At 51.3% G+C, this 14,686-nt stretch overlaps 4 protein-coding genes across 4 annotated transcripts; 1 reads left to right on the top strand and 3 right to left on the bottom strand.

The window, feature by feature from the left end:
- Positions 1-21: 21 nt before the first annotated feature.
- On the bottom strand, positions 22-591 carry Pmar_PMAR010185 (conserved hypothetical protein; the record flags this gene model as incomplete). The annotated part of the gene is made up of 3 exons (XM_002788602.1): positions 22-77; positions 109-222; positions 516-591. 3 exons carry the CDS (start codon positions 589-591, stop codon positions 22-24), a joined length of 246 nt encoding a protein of 81 aa, XP_002788648.1.
- Positions 592-3,583: 2,992 nt separating this feature from the next.
- Positions 3,584-4,513, top strand: Pmar_PMAR010184 (conserved hypothetical protein; the record flags this gene model as incomplete). Its single annotated transcript, XM_002788601.1, has 5 exons — positions 3,584-3,778; positions 3,820-3,916; positions 3,972-4,054; positions 4,101-4,232; positions 4,280-4,513. The coding sequence occupies 5 exons, from the start codon at positions 3,584-3,586 to the stop codon at positions 4,511-4,513; spliced, it is 741 nt and encodes a 246-aa protein (XP_002788647.1).
- A 537-nt stretch (positions 4,514-5,050) lies between these two features.
- Positions 5,051-12,581, bottom strand: Pmar_PMAR010183 (hypothetical protein; the record flags this gene model as incomplete). The annotated part of the gene is made up of 29 exons (XM_002788600.1): positions 5,051-7,926; positions 7,974-8,098; positions 8,149-8,230; positions 8,454-8,546; positions 8,595-8,672; positions 8,721-8,795; positions 8,840-8,959; positions 9,018-9,116; positions 9,161-9,289; positions 9,336-9,398; positions 9,444-9,548; positions 9,591-9,659; positions 9,709-9,807; positions 9,858-9,995; positions 10,334-10,418; positions 10,465-10,556; positions 10,607-10,716; positions 10,760-10,868; positions 10,917-11,029; positions 11,082-11,190; positions 11,232-11,342; positions 11,395-11,466; positions 11,509-11,594; positions 11,647-11,707; positions 11,756-11,914; positions 12,078-12,167; positions 12,216-12,307; positions 12,351-12,429; positions 12,492-12,581. 29 exons carry the CDS (start codon positions 12,579-12,581, stop codon positions 5,107-5,109), a joined length of 5,553 nt encoding a protein of 1,850 aa, XP_002788646.1. The 3' UTR covers positions 5,051-5,106.
- Positions 12,582-12,764: 183 nt separating this feature from the next.
- Pmar_PMAR010182 (conserved hypothetical protein) lies at positions 12,765-14,634 on the bottom strand (the record flags this gene model as incomplete). The annotated part of the gene is made up of 11 exons (XM_002788599.2): positions 12,765-12,809; positions 12,857-12,991; positions 13,040-13,128; positions 13,179-13,274; positions 13,325-13,418; positions 13,466-13,618; positions 13,858-13,986; positions 14,036-14,160; positions 14,229-14,350; positions 14,394-14,501; positions 14,546-14,634. 11 exons carry the CDS (start codon positions 14,632-14,634, stop codon positions 12,765-12,767), a joined length of 1,185 nt encoding a protein of 394 aa, XP_002788645.1.
- Positions 14,635-14,686: the final 52 nt, after the last annotated feature.

Raw genomic sequence — 14,686 nt, 5'->3', positions numbered from 1 at the left:
ACTGTACAGGGTTGCCTCTTCTTAACCAAAGATGAGCTCATACAGGATAACGAGGAGGTTCATTATCACTATCGGGTCTGAAGAGGATTGCACATTCAAAGCCACTACCAGCATAGTGGGAGATCGCCGCGTCATTACACCTGCCGAAAGTCCGCACACTGTATAGGAGGGTCGACAGCTGCCCTTTGACGCCATTGTCGAAACCAGGCTTATCCAGGTTATCTGTTCAATACACAGTGGCACTCCTCTATCACACAATGGGAAAAACTAACCGCGTAGAGTGTCGATTCAAATGACAGTAGCGAGCTCCGACATACGATCACTTCTAAAATTGTACTACAAGGACGTCATTGCTGATGCTGTAGGTAGATACATTATGCGTTGAATAATACTCCATCGCAAACACTAAACGCATACACAGAAGGCATACCGAGTGAGCGAGTCCAGTTCGTGTTCCTTCGCTTGACTACCAAAATCGCTCATATACGATTCGCCAGTTCCCTAGAGAATAGTACATTTACGAAGAACTCTCCGTTCGTTAAGTATGGCCCCTGCATTGGCCACCAGTAGCCCGGACTCTATCAGATGCATAAGGGAGAACGCCATTTACCAATTGAGAAGAGGTGCAAATTGAAACTGAATAAGAGACGTCTTTGTAAGTAGTAGAAGTACATATTGATATCCCCTAAATCTCAAACGGCACAGTTTATCCAAATACCGCAGCCTGGGAATAGATCTTGGGTCGTTCGGATGAGTGCCACGCGTCGTACCACTCGGCCAAAGCGGCGAAGAGGAACTCTGTAGAAATTATTATCTCCTTTGTGTTACGTATATACTCCAACTGTAAGATATCCCATAAAAAGACCCAGGCTTAAGAGTCAATATCGGCTGGGGCCCTCGAATTGTCACGTCAAAATCAGCTCAGTCAACATCAGCAGGAGGTGAGTAGAAGTAGCCGTGGCCTCTCGGGATTCGGCTGCCTTCAGATGAGGCACCTGCCGCCTGCGGCAAGCCTTCAACATAACAACAACAGTAACCGTATCTCCAGTCCGGTAGCAACTCCTCTAGGCTCTAGGGCTATGCCTATATGGAAAGCCCCACCTACGGTGCAGTCTGTGCCGTGTAGTCTGTTTGCCCATGCTGCTACGAGTCAGTCGAGCCCCTTACTGAGCACTTAGAGTGATATGCTGCTCACCAATATGGCATCTACAATGTCTCCATCGTCTTCCCTACTATCGATTGTCTCGTCGCCCGGAGCAGCGTCATCACGATCAGCAACTTCCTACTATATCTCTCGAGCAAGGAGTCTCACTGGCAGCTGCTAGTGGCTGGGTGAACCAGGAGGCTGATCGAAGCGAGCCCAATTTGCTACAAGCCGTTGAGGTAGGGAATTCGAGGGATGTCTTTCGATCGTCTCACACACGGCTGTTTTTCATCAGACCTTACTCGCGACAAACAACCAGCAGTCGACATTCTCCGACACGCACTCGGCGACCGTTGGCATGCTCGGTGGTTTCTCCTTATACGACTCGAATACGGCGGCGGCATCGTGGGATGGCTTCACTCTCGCGGATCCCCACTTTCCATCTGCCGCCATCTATGGCGTTCCGCGGGATGGTGATCATAGCATGCTGGGAAATGCTAGGAGATGTAGCTCTCATTGTTAGTATAAAAGTATGTCGCTTCGACTAGCCCACCACTTGCCGTGGTTTCTTCTGTTCATGTGCTTTGTCGACTCTCCGTCGTCTCTTCGACCTCGTTGTTGACTTTATGGGAAGATTTCACTGAAGAGTACTACACTGAACAGTCTATGTGTGGTATCATCATCGCTGCTACATTTTCATCACTCCTCATTGCCTCTAACAGGCATGCTGTCATCTACCCAAGTCTCAATACTCTTATTTGCTCCTGCTCTGAGCAGGCTGCTCATCATCGTTCTTTACCTTACATGAGCTCCATGATATAACCGCGTAAAGAATATTATCGAGAAGTACTTGATTCTAGTCTCTACTACTGATTGATGTCAATGTACCAGCATCGTCGCGTGTGCCGTGAATTCGGGTGGTCATTGACAGTAGACCGTCATTATATGAAAAGACTGAACTCACAGTCATTGCAGTAGTACCAGGATGGCGTTTTTGGCGCTCGTACTACTTATTAGTCCTTCTGCTTTTCGTTGCTCCTACTTCTTGTATGAGTGGTGCTCACTAGCCTCTATTTTCTCTCTCTTCCACTATCAGGCTTGATTGTTCTGCTCATGTCGCGATCGCTATCATTGCAGTGTAATGGCTCCATTGTTAGTAGCATTTTAAGCTTCTTGCTATAGAGTCGGTTCGATAACACCTAAACACTCCGACTGTTGGCTTTGATTTCTCACTCGGTTCGTGAACTTTGTATTACCGTTTGTGAAAAGTCCAAGCAAACCTGAATGGGATCCGGCTGTTGTTCGGATCTCTGTTAAGTTCATTCACTCTGGTCTCGGAGGGCTCGAGTGTTGCTCTTCACTAATCCTACTACGTTCAGTCTTTAGTCGTATCTGCTTTGTACTACCCCATAATACAGTCGCTATTCTTGCCTCTGGAGAGGGGAGGGAGGTGATGGTAAGTGTAGCTCAACTACTATATAATACCAAGTAAACCGAAGGACTCGATAGCTTATGCAGCCTATTGTTGTTGCTGAGCACTGTTCTAAAGGCTCTGTTACTGTCACTAGATGATACGCGGCATCCCTTCTCTGTTTGGGTGGAGGAGTCATGCCGTGCTGGTAGGTCCTGCAGCTTCAGTGGCCATGGACCGTTCTTGATGGTGGTGTGTGATTCTTTATTACCAGCGATAATTCCGTCCACGGATGTATCGGAGACTCTTCGAGATTCCCAGAAGGATGCTTTCGTCCCTCTCATTTATCGTCCGTCATTGGCTCATTTTGTAGCCATTAGTTGATCGCTGTACCACTCTATTCTTGAAACCCCATCGGGACTGCCATTGGGCCCGTACTCACTTCTCTCGCGCCGGTGGCGTGAGTAGGTCGCGGATCATGCAGGTTGGGTGAGTTGGTCTCGATGGCATTGTGCTCCGGTCGAAGCTATTGAAATCCTGCTGCTGTCCTTACGACAAATAAACTCCAACATCCAAAAACAAATCTACCTTTATTTAAACTGATTCCGAGTACTTCTGTTTCTAGTCCTTTCCTATTGTGTTACACTAGTGGGACATCGGGTATCACATAATCGAGAACACCACGAGAGGAGATTCTGGTTAGCGGGTTGGCGAAGTGACTACTTCTCCAAGGTCCAGTTTGTGTGCTGACATACTCAGCAAGGCCCGTTGCGCCCCCTATAGTTATGTGTCACCAGTGGTGGCTCACCACGTATCGGGGTATTGGCTGCTGTATACGTGCTCATAACGAGAAGAGCTGAGCGCTGATTAATCAGACACCATCAGGGATGTTCAATTGGATTATACTGGCCGACCGTCGGCATGCATTTCACGACTCCGATCGCTTAGGGAGCTAATCAGAACTTCTGGACCAGAAGGATCGTAGAATCTTGAAAATCGTGTTCATTTTCGTTGATCGAGATTTGTAAATGACCGCCGTCTCAGCTAAGGGAGAACTGTTTGTCTACAACGAGGAAGATAACCTCACACTGTTCGAGTTCGATCGGCCGGTCGAAGGGGAAGCTCCAACCACAGGGCTCCTGTTCATGGCGGGCCTCACTGATGGGTTTTTAAGACCCTACTATCCAGCTATGCTAGCGAGGAGAGGCCTCAGAGTATTCCAGGTAACCGTTTGCTTAGGTCTCTTGTCGAGTTCTCATCACAGGTGTTGATGCATTCGTCATACAGTGGGTACGGTTACTCCTCCCTAGACTCGGACGTGGAGGACATGACTCGTGCCTTAGCCTTCCTCAAACAGCATCGTAAGCTTACTCGGTCTTATCCTATTGGACACTCCTATCATCTAGCTGTTATCAGGTGGAATAGACCATGTGTTCCTACTAGGGCACAGTACAGGGTGCCAAGACGTAGTGTACTTCATGAAGTCGCTCCCGCCAGAGGTCAGCCATGAGTGCGATTGAGGGAGCCAATTCTGTCTCTCCTCAGAATCACAGCCTACCACAAATCCGGGGATGTATCCTACAAGGCGCTGTATCGGACCGTGATGCAGTGGACTTTGCCGTGAAAGAATCCGAGGAGGAGCAAGAGAACCTCCTCAGAATGCGCACCCTGGCGATGGTAGGTCGCATCAGTGATACTTCGTTGCTCGCAACTTGAGCCCTCAGTCACTCCTCCAGAAGGAGCCCCGGCAGCTCATGCCTCCTGAGGCCTCGATGTTCACCTCTGGCCACCCGATCAATGCATCACGATTCGCATCCCTATTCTGTCGAGAGGGTGGCCCAGATGATATGTTCAGTCGTGACTTGAGCGACGATGAGCTCGAGGACGCCGTGGGTCATATGGCCGAGGGTCCTCCTGTCATGTTGGTCCAAGGCTTGGATGACGAGTACTCCTCATGACTGATTCAGCATCACCAGAGGGGCTCCTTGTGTTTAGGTACGTTGACCATTCCCTTCCGAGCGTTAACAGTCGCCTAGCGGTTGCGATGAATGCGACGTTACTGGAGGTTGACGGGAATCACTCACTGGACATATGTGCTCCAGGAGAACTAGATCGGTTGCTGAACGCGATTGCAGACTTCGTTACGAATACAGCTACGCGTTGATCCGGGAGTTCGCAGTGAGAAGATATGCAAATGGCTCAGCTGATTTGATAATCTTCTTTTCTTTCATATTCTCAATTGTGGTATTGTCAGTGAAACCTAGTAATGTGGACAGCTTTCGGTCATCCCGGAACAGGCTGTGGTGGGCGTTGGTGATTCGTCCCGCTTCAGTGAGAATTCTTCTATTTTTTGTAGTTTTCGGCAAAATGACGATAAGCTGCTAGAGTTAACCTCTACACATCAACTTGTGTGAGCTTCCAACGGTTTGGCAACTTCACTTACACTGAAGATCCCTCAGTCAACGCAACATAATTTCTCCCGAAAAATGAACACGCGTTGCGGATGGTAAACTCAAGCGGTGAAACGAAATGTTCAATTGTAATCAAGGAACTACGCCGAATTCAAGAGATCCCAAAAATCATCATCCAAGGGCTCCTTACTAGGTGTCTTCTTGACATCGGTCTCCTGCTCCCTACCGCTTACGGGCACATGTGTAGCAGGCTGTGTGGGGGTGGTAGGCAGATGTTGAGGCACCTGCTGTTCTCCCGTGACAGCCGAAGACACCACCCGTGGGCTATCCTGGTCGAGCCCCCAACCGGCGTCAGGACTTACAATACCCGACTCCACAGAAGCATTGGCAGGGTGATCCCACAGGGAATCTGAAGCGCTCTGCACAGCCGTACCAGAAGTAGCAGCAAAAGGCCCAATATGTGCCGGACTCTGAACATGGTCGTCCCAACCATCCATCGCCAAACTATCAACTTCAGTGTCATCCCAAAGATTGCTCGGCTCTGCCACTCCAACAGGAGATCCCAACTCTTGATGCTCACTCAGTGGAACAGGTTTGGCACTTCCCTGCGGGGAAGGAGCAACGCTACCCTCGTTCAACGGGGCTTGTTCTTCATCGGGAGCAATCACTGTATCGTGAGATTCCACGACCTTCTCTTGAGGAACAGAGACCACTCCAGCTCGCTGCTCTTGCTGATTCGCATGAGGCTCGGCATCTTCCCATGCACCCCAAAAATCATCAACATCAGCACCATCACGACTGTCATCCCAAGGCGTTGCACCACCTTGATCAGCACCTCCGTTACCGCCCTCGAGATCTAAAGACCCCTTGGACATGAGCGCCGCCGTCTGCTCATGCTTGGGGGAATCCCAAGGAGTTGGGGAACAGCCAAGGCTACTTTGCGTTACCACTGGGTCTTCGTCCAGAGTCGCGATCGAGTAATTAGCGGGGATGTTCGACTCGATATCACTCGCCGGACTCGCAGCTGTTCTCTCTTCGTGTAGATGCGCTCTGTCTTCGTCGACAAGCTCAGAGCCAACAGTGTCTCCTTCTACAGGTGAATCCTGATGAAGCTCGACCGCAGCGACAGCCGCGTCGTGGCCGTCGGCCGCGGTAACAACATCATCGTGACTGCCAAGCGCGGTAACAACATCATCGTGACTGCCAGGCGCGGTAACAACATCATCGCGACTGCCAGGCGCGGTAACAACATCATCGCGGCCATCAGGCGCGGTAACAACATCATCGCGGCCATCAGGCGCGGTAACAACATCATCGTGGCCATCAGGCGCGGTAACAACACCATCGTGACTACCAGGCGCGGTAACAACATCATCGTGACTGCCAGGCGCGGTAACAACATCATCGCGACTGCCAGGCGCGGTAACAACATCATCGCGACTGCCAGGCGCGGTAACAACATCATCGCGACTGCCAGGCGCGGTAACAACATCATCGCGACTGCCAGGCGCGGTAACAACATCATCGCGACTGCCAGGCGCGGTAACAACATCATCGCGACTGCCAGGCGCGGTAACAACATCATCGTGGCCGGCACTTGCCACAAAAACTGTGTTGTCGTTGTCCACGTTAACGCCGCCGCGACCGTCACCGTCAATATCAACATCATCGTGGCCGTCATCTGCAACAAGGGCCGCGTGGTCATCATCCGCGGGAACTCCACCGGCAAGAACAACCTCGTCATGTCCCGGTGATGCGATTGTTGACCCTACTGGGACGCCACTCATCGAGGCATGCCCTGTCGGAGTGGCAACAGAGGATGCACGTGGTTGCAGGTCTTCAACTCCGTGCGAAGCCACACCATCCTCAGGCATATCCTCGACATCAACCATCTCCTCCTCGGGCACTGCTGCAACGATCTCCGGTGTCTTGCTGGGGGCTTCTCGAGCCCATAGGTCAGCAGCCCCTCCAGGACGACCCTCTTCAGGAGACGCTACACCATCTTCCTCATCCTGCTGCAACCGTGACGAACCTGGGCTCACATCCACAGTGCTCTCCGGTTGACGAGTAGCTGCCGTTGTTTCCTCCCCAATGAGCCAATCGTCCGTATCTCGAGATTGATGGCGAACGTCTTCTGTTGGGGTATGACCAACATCAGTATCGCTCTGGGTCGCTTCCGGGTGGCTGTCCCGGGTTCGTTCAGACAGGGATTCCTCTTGAAGCCTCTCAGGCTCCAACTCAGACTCTCCTCCCGACAACGAGGATCCAATGAAGTCCACGCCCTCAGAGCCAGTAGAGGCAATCGCCAACGCGTGCTCTTGCCGGGCCCCACCAGTGCCACCATCGACGCCTTCCATGTCTCTAGTCGCCTCTGGTTGACTTGATGCTGCCGCTACTTCAGTCGTTGTTGCTATCGATCCTTGCCGCTCAGTTGACCAAGCGTCTCCATGGCAGCTGCTGGCCGATGAGGATGATGGCGGCACCTGACTGCCGTCCCCGGCATTAGCAGCGAAGTTATCCCATCGATCAGACGAGGCTTCATCCACTCTGTTGGGCGGGGGAACTTCTCCTATAGTAGATTCGGGATGGCCACCAATTACGCTCGGGGCAACTTGGGTGCTCCAACCATCAGTTTCACTACGAAGGATATCTGGCCTGACTAGGGCTAGGGTGGGAATGCTGGGCAGATCTTCCTGATTCGGGACATCAGCCTTGACAGTATGCTCGAGGTCCACATCCTTGAACCGTGGGGACTCGGGGATGGACGTTTCCATCCAGTCTTGGAAGTACTCTATGGCAGCACTGCAGTCAACCGGAGCTACAGAAGTCTCATCGCTGACTAGGCCGGCCAGGGAGTCCACGTCATCAGCGGTCGGGGTGGAAGGCAGAGGGTCGATAATGTGAGAAGGAGAGAAGTCCTCGTCGAGATCATCGACAATATCCTCGGCGTACTCGTCCTCCTAAATAACAGCAGACTCGATCGACACCAGAGCTCCGAGCAACTCACTGTAGTAGTTATGTCAGCCTTCAAGGAGGATAAGGATACCATGCACTTGGAGAGATCGGAAGAGCGATAGTCCGGCATCGCGCGACGCAGCCGAGATGATTCTCTTTGCAACGACTCGAGTGATTCTGAGAACACACAGTTGGACGTCCATCTCGTGGCCTTATCAAAGATTTACCATCCGAGTTCTCCCCACTGCTTTCAATAGACGCAGTCGAGGGCTTTTCCTCTCCCTGTTTCTCCCTCAATTCCTTGATAGTCTAAAAATAACAAGTGTGGGAAAATATACACCATGTGTGGGTGACAATATGAAAATTCCGAGGAAATTTTGAAAAGAAATTAGTGTTCGCTCCTGAACACTTCTACCCGAGTTTGTACGTAAAGTTCTATAACAAGCGAGGAAAATGAAGAGCTCAGCTGCTGGGGATAGCAAACACATATTCCAACACTGAACATAACAGCAACTGTGAAGGCAATGCCTACTGCAGTGAGATCCTGAACGTGACGAGCCAGATGAACAGCCAGCCTACGACTAGCAGCTGCTGATGGCTCCTGCCCAGCTGATTCGGATGACACCTGCCATCCACATGCTATCAATGAGAGCTCATCTAATGTCATCCCCACCTTCTCCAGCGCCTCCTCAGCACTGCGTCTCTTCCTCCGTTCGGTCTGTAGCATGGTGACTATCTTGGCCATCTCTCCCTGAGTGAAATACAATCCTATCATCACTCCGCAGGAGGGACTCGTCACCTCTGACTGCTTGGAAGAGCTCTTCAGAGTCGCCATGAGACGATCGTTCAAGGACATGATGGAGTTGATGTACGCCTGACGTCACGGACATCACCACTACAGAATAGGAAAAAACCTACCTCAGTGCGGCTGGTCGCGGCAGCGTTATCATCCTCAACCGACTTCAAGACTGCCTGTGCTCTTCCTATCACTGACGACAGCTTCTCCTCATTGGCCTCGCTAGCCCTCTCCAACCGAGCCTATAACGGCAGTATGGCTCGGAATCCATACCTTAGATGAGATCAGCAATATCCTCACCTTCCCATCGTCGATCTCTCTCTGTCGCTTCTCAGCCAACTGCGTGTACTTATCAGCCAGCTTGTGGTACTGCCCCTTTATCTCTGCGATCAGCTCGTCCTAAACCCATCACTGCTAGTCGTACTCCCACAAGGGTAGCTCACTTTCTCCTTGAGCGATGCGGCCGCCTTGGAAGCGACATTCTTGACCTCGGCGAGCCGGTCGGCCCCCGACTGCTGCCATGCCCTTGCGAGTGCACTACCCTTCTCGTGCGCTTCGCTCAACTGCTTGTGCTGAAGACGTCATAGTGACTTAGGCAAGGAGACCCACACCACGTACCAAAGTCTTCATCTCCTTGTAATACTCCGCCGCCAAGGTTGCACGGTTCTCTGCTTCTTCCCCCTGAGGGTACTGCACTCACTGTGTTACAGCAGGAGGCTCCACTACCAGCACTGCCACGTCCTTCACTAGAAGGTCCCTGTAGTCCGTGACTTGATTGATGAAGTCGTCTCTCGCTTCCAATGCCTCTGTCAACTTCATAATGTGCTCGCTCTACACAAGATGGTATTAGCAGTACAAATGCCATCATCCTACCTTTGCTCGATTCTCCTGATCATATTCCTCAATCATCGACTCAGCACTGCAAAGGTCATCTTGGGCTTTCTGCCATACAGAAGATGTGATTCCAACACCGCATGCTGTCACTGGCTACTCCGAATTCCTCATGCATCTCCTCCAGTCGTGCTCTGAGCTCATCCATCTCTCCATCCTTCGAAGCCTCACCGGCCTTCAACTCCGCCAGTTGCCTCTTCTACAGGACATGAAGTCCTCCGACCCATAGACCCGCCCATAGTCCCTTACTGTTTCCTCTACTTCATGTTCGCTCCGGTCTGCTCTGAGCCTCTCCGCCTCCCTCTGCTCCTCAGCCTCCGACAACTCCTCCTTCAACTTGTCAGCATCGGCTTGTAGACTCTCCAGTGACTCTTTATATTCCATCACCTATCGAGATGAATACGAATCACAGAGTTCGGAAGAGCGATGTACATATACATTGCAGCTATTACTGTGCGTGGGTTTGTTCTTATGCAAATACATGAAAATTTGATTTCTCGGCTAATACGGCGAATATTCATATATTCTCTCAACGCGATGAATGCATCCATATAGCAAGTATACACTCCGAGTTTGGTTGGCTAAGTCGAACTCTCGGTCCATTCATTACGGTGCGTACTGAAATGACCGTACAGTTTCTGAAGCAATCCTGTTGGCCGCAATCCAGTACATGCTGTTAGTCATAACAGTGGTATAGTGCTACACTAGATCTCGCCTCCTCTTACCTCACGACGAGAAGCAGCCAGAGTCTCCTGTAGCGTAGTGACTTCCTCACGGAGCTCATTGAGTTCAGAACTAGCTTGGGCTAACCTGACCAGTATCAACTTCCACGACTTCTACCTCCATCAACACCGACTCATTCTTAGCCTTCTCCGCCGCTTCTTCCAAAGCACTCTCACGATCCTGCGCCTCTGTGAGGGCCATCTGGGCATCCGACAACTCTTCCTCCTGAACAAACAAGACAAGTCACAGCCCAAGCATAACAGACAAGGCCTCACCAGACCGTCGGCAAGATTGGACCGACCGATGGCCTGTTGTAGTTGCTCCTTGAGATGAGCTACTTCCTCTTCACTCTTGATGCTTGCCGCAGCCTTCTCAGTAGCCATGGCTAAGCGTAGACATTAGTCCAGGTTGCTGATAAGGCAACCTACCAACAAGCTCCTTCGCTTGCTCCTCCATGTGCTCTCTCATCTCCTCCACCTGTCGTAGTAGGTTGTTGTAGGTCAATTCCTTAGCCTCAAGCTCTCGCCTTAGGGACTCCTACAACTCCAGCATAGACCAGGAACGGCAACCACCTCCGTTAACTACCGCTTCCTCATCAGCTCTCGCTCTGCCCTCCTCAGCTCCCTTCTGTTGATCCTTCAACGTGAGCGTAGCCTCCGACAGCTCTTGAAGGCTCCTCTCTCGACCAGCCTCCGCTTCTGAAAACCACCCCTTCCATTCTACTCAACCACACACAAAAGATCCATTTACCTCTCAGCCGTGCTGTTAGATCTTCAACATGCTCCTGTAAGTCATGCACGCTGTTCTGCAGCTCATCGACTTTCGCCGTTCGCTCTGCCAGCTCAGCTCGCAAAGCCGCCTAAACCTATCCATGTCCCAGGAAGCAAACACTCAACTGACCTTGTCCTCCTCAGCCATCCTGGCGGCCTCCTCTAGTTGTGTGTCACCTGGATGCTCCATCGTGTTAGGGTCCAAGTCCACAACCTCGTAACTCGAAGCCATCGACGACACCTGACACGTATCGTGAAGCTGTCCCCCAGCAGCAAGAGATGCCTCCTATTACATCCCCCCGTTTCGGAGAGTTGGCCCTCTCCAACTCCTCAATGCGTGCCTCATACTTCCCAACAGTGGCCGCCTGATATTTATATAAACCATACCACTCTCCTCTCAACTTCACCTCATCTTCATGGGCTCGCTGCAACTCTTCTCGTAACTCTGATACGATCTTCTCCGCCGATTCAACTCGGCTGCTCAAATCACTGCCTGCAGCCACAACCACATGTCTACCCCCCGCGAAACCAACACTAGTTATTACGTTGTTCATCATCAGCTCGCTTGGCATCTGCCAACTCCCCTTGTAACTCCCTATTCTCCACCTACACTCCCAGTATTGATAGCAGCTACACCATCACCATCGCCCCTACCTCCCTTCGTTGCAGCTCAGCTTGGTATCTCTCCACACTCTCCTGCAATCGTCCCAGCTCCTCCCGAAGACCCTGATACTCTTCCTGCTGCTGAACACTACTGACCGAGGCTTTCTTAGCCGCATGGGCTTCCTGTAGTGCCGATTGTAAGGCAGTTATCTGACACATAAACTTCTCCCCGGCCTCTCCACTCTGAGTCGCTACTGTTGAAGGCTGCCCTCTTGCCATTACTATACGATACTTATCAAATCGATATCGCGACTATATACCCTCAACCCACGGTGAACACAACGTGGAGCCGCTAGTGTACCTCCCTTATCACCTTAGCCTCTTGCTCTTCAATCCTATTCTTCAGCTTCTTAACACTACCACCGTCACCATCAGTTGAGCTATTATTCAATCTGCTGTTCTCCTGCATCCAAGCCCAATCAGACAGAACGCTCCCTCTGACCACGCCTACCGCCTGGAGCATCTTCACCGTCTGTTGCAGCTGCTCAGCCTCCCCTTCCTTATTCGACAAGGCTGCCCTCAGCTGGTCTGCCAAGGTCGATTCTGAACATCGCCATTTTACCACAGGAGTCGCCTCCACGCTAACCTCTATTAAGCCGTTCCATCGCTGATTCCAATTTCATTTGCATGTCCTGCAGCTCTTCGTTACGCCAATCTTGTGCCGACTCGATCGATTCTGAGAGTACTCCACTAGTAAAGAGATAGATGCCCCTATCGCCTTCCTCACCTGAGGATCGCTGTAAGCCTCCACCCCTTCCCCCAGGGGGCCCTGCTGGCGAGGACTGCTGCGGGTGGCGTTGTGGGCCGTGCTGGCCATCTCCCTGTGTTGAATCCTCCCCGAATAACCGGGATAACATTGGCAGAAAAAACTGTGGTGGAGTCCATACACTACCGAATTCCTACCAACCCAAACAAGGAGGATGATACAGTGGTTATAAGAGACCTTGAAAAATTGCCATAAACCATCACAAGAGGAGCGCTGGCGGCGGCGGCGACCACGTTAGACCTTGTAATAGTTGGCCTCAACAAAGGGCATCTTGGTGATCTGATGCGGACACCATAGGAGAAGCATATGACACTTCGAGGCACTACTATCGCTTCGTTGATCTTATTCCTAACCTCAGTCTGTACGACCGTATCACTCTTACTGAATGCAGTTTGGACATACCCCATAGCGATCGGACGACCTAGAGTTGGGCTGAAGGTTCCCGAAGTAACTTCTCCTATCTGATACGGATGAAAGCTCCTCACATCAACCCACGCCTTGGGACATACCTTGTTGCTATCAGTATCCAGTATCGTACTGCCCTCTCTAGCAGGTGGGCCTGTTACCAGTAACCCCACTCGTTTGCGATCTACTCCACCTACCACCGAGGCCTCTGCATATTGCCTAAGCGACTCCCGTCTAAGTTACCTTTCTTCACTTGCCTCAAGAACACCTCAACCCCCGGGAAGTTTGCTTCATTGCGACGGCGCTTCGACACCGTCCAGGACAATGCTGCCTCAGCGACTAACACGACGGTTCCCTCACCAGCAAGCCCTGCCTGATTGAGTCCTCACTGGTAGTAGTTTCCGAAATGTCATGGCCATACAGACATAGACCCGCTTCAATACGGAGGGTATCCCTAGCTCCTAACCCTGCTGGGAGGACTGCCTGACGGAGACTTCTATGAACAACTCCCCATAAGGCCACTATGTGACCTCGTTCTCTATCATTTTCTCCGCTATAGCATTGACTCCCTCTGAGGTCGGAATAGACAACTCGAAGCCGTCCTCTCCAGTATACCCACATCGGGTGACTGTGACGTTGGGTACACCATTCACTGTAGTGGCGAAAGATACCATAAACGGCACCTACAATGATATATAGAGACAGGGCAACTGGATCTCACCCGTGATATGAAAAACTTTGCGAAGAACGCGTGTAAGCAGTGAATAACGCGTAAAACACGTGATGTATTCCACGTGCGATGGGGTGATTTGTCCGATGTAATTCGCGAAGTGTTTCCAATCCACTTCATATCGCGAATATCACATTTTTCACATGAAGTATTTCGCCACTTCCAGTAAAACAAGTAAAACTCGAATGTTACCTTTGTGAGGTCCTCAGCTAGCATGGGCTGGAGCACTTCCATCGCCTTAGGGCCCTGTAGGGCTATGAGGGAGGCCTCGGGATGTGGTTCAAGACTAACATCACCATCGAAGTCTGCCAAGGCGGTCTCCTGGTGCAACAACAAGCATAGCAGTGAGGGAGTGACCTCCTCTGCTTACAATATGCTTCATATCCTTCTCGGTATTACTGGCATTAAGTACCACATAGAGATGATCCCCTTCGTTGCATATAACCGTGTCGTCAATTATGGTAGACTGAGGTGTTGTGATCAGCGTGAGCCTCCCTGACGAGATGAATTTTATGGCGCGCGGTAAACCCTTAGCAGCAGCAGGATTATGCGGTGAACCTCACCTTCCCCTGGTTTAAGTATCTGCAGGTCTCCTACTGTTAAGGACTCCATAAAGCGGACCCTATCCTTGCCATATACTCGTAGCTGGCCCATATGGGAGACGTCGAACAGGGAGGCATCCGCCCTGGAAACGATGGTATAAGCCTTACTGCTACTACCACCACCACCTTGTGTGGAGGCAGCTAGTAATGATGCCAGTATCCTTATATTGGACAGGCATGCTCCACCCGGCGAAGTCCACCATCTTCCCACCCTGGGCCATATGGAAGTCGTACCTGCCTTCGCATAGCCCTACTGATGACCAAGGAGTCGTCCCTACAGCGCAGTCCTCTTCAATGGCTCCACAGCAGATGCGGCGGCAGCAGCAGACAACCTCACAGCTCCGCCGGAAAGTGCTCGACGCAGCATTGCCGTTCGAAAATACTGCGGACTAGAAACAAATACTCAAACACAACAACTT

Source organism: Perkinsus marinus (assembly GCF_000006405.1).
Source record: "Perkinsus marinus ATCC 50983 genomic scaffold scf_1104296927884, whole genome shotgun sequence".
Lineage (NCBI taxonomy): Eukaryota > Perkinsozoa > Perkinsida > Perkinsidae > Perkinsus > Perkinsus marinus.
The sequence above is the reverse complement of the archived record's forward strand: the minus strand, read 5'-3'. Positions and strand labels throughout refer to the sequence as shown.